Below are 6696 nucleotides of genomic sequence, written 5' to 3'. Positions count from 1 at the left end.
GCCACCAAACATCCAGACACCACCCAACTCGCCACTATCCAACCCTCCACCAAATACCCACACACACCACCCAACTCGCCACCCTCCAACCCACAACCAAACATCCCAACACCACCCAACCCGCCGCCACCCAACCCACTGTCTGCATCTTCTCCTACATCGGAAACCCCCGTTTCCATGCTACCAGCTCATGTTGTTCCCACCTTCGCCCCTGTCAATGATGATGGCATGCGTACTCGCGCCAAATCTGGTTTTCGTCAGCCAAAAGATCGCCTCAACCTACATGCTACCACCTTTCTCTCTCTTCAATCCCTGCTCTTCTTGATCTGAATTGGGCTACTGCCTTGCAAGAAGAATACGATGCTTTACTTGAAAACAATACTTGGCAGTTAGTTCCTCATCCTTCCAATACAAATGTCATCTCTGGCAAATGGGTCCTTCGCCAAAAATTCCACTCTGACTGGAGCCTCTCACGCTATAAAGCCCGCTGGGTCTATCGTGGTTACTCTCAACAACATGGCATTAGTTATGATGAGACATTCTCTCTTGTTGTCAAGCACAGCACCATTCGTACCGTTCTTAGCATCGATGTTTCCTCCGCATGGCCCATCCATCAACTAGATGTAAAAACTGCTTTTCTCCATGGTTCTCTTCAAGAGACCATTTATTGCCAGCAACCTCTTGGTTTTGAAAATCCCTCCTATCCAAATCATGTATGTCTTCTCCAAAATCCCTTTATGGCTCCAAACAAGCTCCACGAGCCTGGTTTCAGTGTTTCTCTTCTTTCATCCAAACGATAGGTTTCACTCCTTCACTTTCTAACACTTCTCCCTTTGTGTACCACCACAACTCTGAAGCTGCCTACCTCCTTCTTTATGTAGAAGACATCATTCTCTCAGCATCTTCTCAAACCTTTTTAGATCACATTATTACCCTTCTTCGTTCTGAATTCTCTATGACTGATCTTGGTATTCTTCATCACTTTTGGGCATTGTTGTTCTTCGTGATTCTTCTGGCCTTTTTCTTTCCCAACGTCAGTATACTCTTGATCTTCTTAATCATGCCGGTATGCTTGACTATCAGTCCTCTCGCACCCCTATTGATACCAGTTTCAAACTATCAGCTGACGGTGAACCTTTCCATGATCCTACTATGTATCGTTGTTTAACCGGGGCTCTCCAATATCTCACTATCACTCATCCTAAAATTTCCTTTGATGTTCAACAAGCATGTCTCCATATGCATGATCCACGGCTTCCACATTATAGTCATGTCAAATCGTGTTCTTACGTATTTGAAAGGTACTCTTGATCATGGTCTTCACATCAATACGTCCATTCTTCATTCTCTCACCACATACTCTGATGCAGACTGGATTGGTTGTCCAGACACTCGACGATGCACATCCGGATTTTGTGTTTTTTTCGGTAACAATTTGATTTCTTGGTCCTCGAAAAGATAGGTTACGGTCTCTCGCTCATCCGCTGAAGCTGAGTACCGTGCTGTGGCACATGCTGTCGCTGATACTATTTGGGTTTGTCAGTTGCTCTCAGAACTGCACCGACCGGTTGAGCAGGCTACTATTATATATTGTGATAATATTTCAACTGTTTACATGTCTGGGAATCCTGTTCAGCATCGCCGGACCAAACATATTGAGATTGATATTCACTTTGTTCATGAGAAGATGGCTCTTGGACAAGTTCGGGTGCTCCATGTTGCTACTATGGCTCCAATTTGCTGACATCTTCACCAAAGGACTTGCTACTAAGCCATTTCAAGACATACGTTTCAATGGCAACGTCATCGAGCCTCCCGTTGATACTGCGGGGGGATGTTAGATTGTTCCTTAGATCACAAGTTTCCTAGTCCAAGTCGGTTGTCGTCCGCTATCTGACGGCAAAGCTTTTTTGACGTCTGCTAGCAGACGGCAAAGAAGTGGCTGATGGTAAATGTGATCTTTGCCATCAGCCAGTTTTTTGCCGCCTGTTTTTTTGGAAGCTGACGGTTGTACATGTCCTAACAGAGTTTCTTTTTTCATGAACAGATTTTGTTTTTGCCCTAAAAAAATTAGTGAAAAACAACAAGCCCTAATCTTGTGTGGGACCCATGTGCTAGAGACTGGAGAGCAGGCTCAGTAGCCAGCCAAGAAAGCCATAGCCCGGAGCTTCAGATTAGCCATGTCCCTCGCGCCTCCTCCGTGCCCGCCTCCTCTGCTCCGCCTCCGCGCGCCCCGCCGCGACGCCGCCCTCTCCGCCGCCGTCCCATCCCGCTCTCTCTCCGGATGCCTTGCCATCGGGCGGGGTCCCGGCTCTGGCCGCGCCTACTGCCTCTTCTCCGGTACCGGCGCCGGCCGCCGGAAGCAGGTACTCGTGGCGCCCGTCTCTTTACTAGACCAATCATCTTCCGCGAGCAAGATCTGTCCGGGTTTTAGATTTGCTCTGGGTTCAGATTTTGGGCTGATGCCTTTGGCTGGCGAGTGCAAGGTGTTAACCTGCTAAATGCTGCTGAAACTGTAGCTAGAATTCAGTTCTTAATCCTGCGTTGAGTTGTCAGTTGAGGCTAACGTTGGGACACATTCAGATGCTGGATTTCTGTGTGATGTTTTGTTTTTAATCTTGTGTAAGAACATAGACAAATCGAATTGGGATGATACTGTTCCTGCAAGTACCATGTTTTGACCTTGTTGGTTGAGATTTGATGGTTGCAGACAACCGAGATTGTTCTGAACTGTACACTGTTAAGTACTATCAAACTGCCCACTTTGATCTATGATAGGCATTGTTGGGCTACAATCTCGATAAGTATAAAATTGACATTTATTCCTGCGAGAATCTAGTGTTACTTGTATCTTCCATGGTTAGACAATCAAGAGGAACAAAAATATTAACATAACCAGTTGTGTACTTTCCTGCAGGATGAAGCTAGGATAGGGCTGGAGAGTGCATACGACCAGAAAAAGACGGGGTTCGGGACATGGGGGTCCTACAAGGCGGCAAAGAGACTGGCGTGGTGGTCCTGCTCCTGCTGCCGTTGGCGGTGGTGGTGGCAGGGGAAGGTCTGGAGGAGGAGGAGGAGATGGTGGTTGGTTCAGGTGGTTTAGCAGCGGAGGCTTCTGGGACGCGGTGAAGCAGACCGTTCTGACGATCCTCGGCATTATCGCGGCGGTAAGCGGGGAATGTCCTGTGTTACTATATCTAGTCCTTTCTGTAAAACATACTTATATAGTAGTGCTAACACTTGCTCAACTTTGCATTGCAGGTCTTCCTCATCGCGAATTTCAACGTGCTTCTGGGAGCTGCCGTCTATCCGTTGCTGGTCGTGCTGCGGCAGATACGGCGCGCAATCACCTTTGCGGCTTATTGTGTTTCTCGGGCCATGTCGGCGCCCGCTTCCAGGCCGAAACCAACTCCTGTAGACGACGCCGAAGTGGTGGCTGCAGCGCCTGTCAAAGAAAGAGCCAGAATGTCTGCAGCAGAAAGAGTTGTTGCGAAATGGCGTTCGGACTGAATTAGAGGATATTTCAATGCCTTGCGAGTTATACTGTTTTTCCGCTGGTCAGATAGTTTTCATACCATGACTGTACAAGTTCTATTTCTTGTTTTCGAGTAAGTGGCAGGAGCGAACTTTATATTAGAAGTAGATGGTGCTACAGTTATTTACAAGCAGACATTTGAATGAGTTAATTATAAGCACTATTTCTGTGCAAGATACCTCGGAAAGTCCACATTTACTTGTAGCTGGTGGTTGGATTTGAGCTCTGGACTTGATCGGCGATATATATGGTTATACAGGCAGCTTTCAACAGCAGCAGACTAGGCCTGCCAAGTCTGAACTCTGAGAATGTTTTCAGTTCATGTTCAACTTTGGTCCTGTTTTCAGTTCATGTTCGAAGTAACTTTCCTGTGTGAATCTGGGAAGCTCACTGAAACCTATGTTTCGTTGTGCATATTCAGCCTATTCGGGCCGAGTTTCAGGATGATCATAAATAGACCTCACTTTAAGTTATGATGCTGATATGTGTGTGCTGCACCATCGTCCATATCTTTGTTTTCAGGCAGTTTCATGGCAAATCAAATACTCCTTCCGATCCAAAATAAGTGTCAGCCATATCTTTATTTTTTATCGGAGGTAGTAGTATGTTTTTCTTTGTTTACGGCAGTACACATGGAGGTAGTAGTATGTTTTTCTTTGTTTACGGCAGTACACATTGACAGGTTAAGCATGTACTTAATTTTCATATCAGAAGAACAAGATGTGCAATGAGCAGGTCCACTAGAGATTGTACATAGAGAAACAACAGCTTATATTGCATATCATTAGAGAGATTCCTGTGTCAATCTGAGAAACTCACTGAAAGCCGCAGGTTATATTGCATATTCAGGCTATCGAGTCAAGTTTCAGACTGATCATGAGTAGACCCCAAATTTCAGTTATGATGTTGATTTATGTGCTGCATCATAGTTCATATATTTGGTTTCAAGCATTTACAGGGCAAATTATAAACATATTTTTCTTTCTTTGTGACACTACACATTGACAGATCAGAACAAAGATGTGCAGTGAGCAATTCCACTGGAGATTGTGCATAGAAAACCAGCAGCTTCCACAACTTATTCATGTCTACCATTAACCCCAAAACATATTTCACCACAGGTGTTAATTTAAATAGCACGAAGACGAGGTTCACAATTTGACCTAGCTAGCATAGCTGACAATGTTTGGAACAGAAACAAAGCCATACATCATGATACCAAGTACACGACAGTTCTGCATCTAGAGACACCGCGAAACAGAGCACAAGGGGCATACTGCTAAGAAAGCACACCCGCTAATGTGACTCAGATTCAGCCTATCATAAGGTCAGAAAAACTCATCCTTGTCCGCGTTGGCTTCATCGGCTGCACCGTTTTGCTCTTCGGGCACTGCCTCTTTATCCAATTTCCTCTTCTTTTCAGATTGCTTCTTGCCTGATGCTGGCTTCCGGGCTGCGTTTCTGCTTCTGAACTCTGAAACAGAAACAGGGCAAAAGGGCGGCGGTGAGAGCTTGTATAAGATGGACGGTAGAAAAATCTTACTAGTTTGTTTCCAAATTGATTGTAAGAGGAATCAGAAAGGATTGAGTGCAATCCAATAAACATAAATGTTCTTTTGAACACCATTGCATCTAAATACAATAGCTATAATCAACTTCTAGTTATGCTCTCGAATCCCAGATTCATGCAATTCCCAATTCATAACTGATAAGGATATTCATCAGTCAAAGAAATTCCATTGTCATTAACAACTTCTGTTTACACCCCCAGATTCTCTAAGCCAACAATCTAAATCACCGAGCCATTGCACACTTCATTTACATTATTGCATAGAGTTAGCCATGCAGCATATAAACTCCAAGCATGTATACTTGATGGGCACAGCTGAAGAACATAAGACTGCAACAGAAAATTTGTATAGGATGGACGGTAAGAGAAATCTTACTAAAGGCAGAGGATGGTGGAACATGTTTGTTTCTAAATCAATTGTACCCAGATGCAGAAAGGATTTAATCCAATAACCACAAATGTTATTTTGAACACCATTGCGTCTAAATACAATACTTAGCTATTATCAACTTCTACTCATGCTCTCGGATCCCAGATTCATGCAACTCCTCATTCACAAGGATATCAAACAGTCAAAGAAATTCCATTGTTGTTAACAACCCCTATTTATGCGCTCAGATTCTTTAAACCAACAATCTAAAGCACTGGGCCACGGCGCCCCTTCATATGCATTATCACATAGAGTTGCCCCTGAACACAGCTGAGGAGCAAAAAGCAGCAACAGCAGAATGTAACAGAGTGGAGAACACAACAACACTGACCTTCCAGTGCAGTCCTCAGGGGCTCCACAAACTCGGGGAACTCGATCTCATCAAGCGCCTTGAAGACGTCCTCGGCGTTGATCGTCTGCCTCTTTCCGTCCTTGCACACATCATTCGCCCTGCAAATAAGATCACACTCATGTTAGTATCATCGTCCCAAAAGCATCACATCACAGGGAGAAGCCTAATACTATGCTGAAACTATCGGCTCCCCTCGGCCACACAGCAGAGCAATTGGCTTAAGAGCTATGTCAGCACTGCAGATTCTGAACCGGTGCTAACCTGATGCTAAGAAATTAACTACAACCGCTGTCTTCCCCCAAAACACCCAAAACATTTCAGACAAGCATCAGATTCATCAGTTGGATCTACATACTTAAATTGAATCCATCGACAAGTAATTGAACCCAACAAACCGAACCAATCAGGATTGCTGGCAGGAATCAACCAGAGCAAGATTGAATCAGGGGGAGGAAGAAACGGAGGTTGGGGGAAGCAGACGGACGTGGCGGAGAGGTAGTGGATGAAGATGCGGGCGCCCTCGGCGAAGGCGGCCATGGCGTCCTTGTTGACGATGACCTCGGCCCCTCCCTCTGCCCCCTCGCCGCCGGACGCGGCCCGGGCGAGCTTGTCCTTGACCAGCCGCCGCACGATGGCCTTGGGCAGCTCCTCCACCTCCGCCTCCGCCATCGCCGCCACCGGCGCGCCCGCCGCCTTAGGCTTCTTGGCCTTGGCCCCCTCCCCCTCCTCGGCGGCCGCAGCCGCCTTAGGCTTCTTGGCCTTGGACCCCTCCCCCTCCTCGGCGGCCGCAGCCGCCTTAGGCTTCTTGG

General features: G+C 46.2%; 1 protein-coding gene and 1 pseudogene across 1 annotated transcript in view; one reads left to right on the top strand and one right to left on the bottom strand.

Moving 5' to 3' along the window:
• The first annotated feature begins 2140 nt into the window (after window positions 1-2140).
• LOC119293155 lies at window positions 2141-3821 on the top strand (annotated as a pseudogene).
• Window positions 3822-4604: 783 nt separating this feature from the next.
• Window positions 4605-6696, bottom strand: part of LOC119292401 — a 7865-nt gene continuing 5773 nt past the window's right edge. Inside the window, exons 3-5 of the mRNA XM_037571255.1 lie at window positions 6372-6691; window positions 5867-5985; window positions 4605-5009 (exon numbers count right to left, since the gene is read on the bottom strand). Of these exons, the coding sequence (XP_037427152.1) occupies window positions 4864-5009; window positions 5867-5985; window positions 6372-6691 (585 nt within the window). The 3' untranslated portion in view covers window positions 4605-4863. The remainder of the gene's footprint in view (window positions 5010-5866; window positions 5986-6371; window positions 6692-6696) is intronic.

This window comes from Triticum dicoccoides, chromosome 4B, assembly GCF_002162155.2.
Source record: "Triticum dicoccoides isolate Atlit2015 ecotype Zavitan chromosome 4B, WEW_v2.0, whole genome shotgun sequence".
Classification (NCBI taxonomy): Eukaryota; Viridiplantae; Streptophyta; class Magnoliopsida; order Poales; family Poaceae; genus Triticum; species Triticum dicoccoides.
This window is presented reverse-complemented; position numbering and strand designations above follow the sequence as displayed.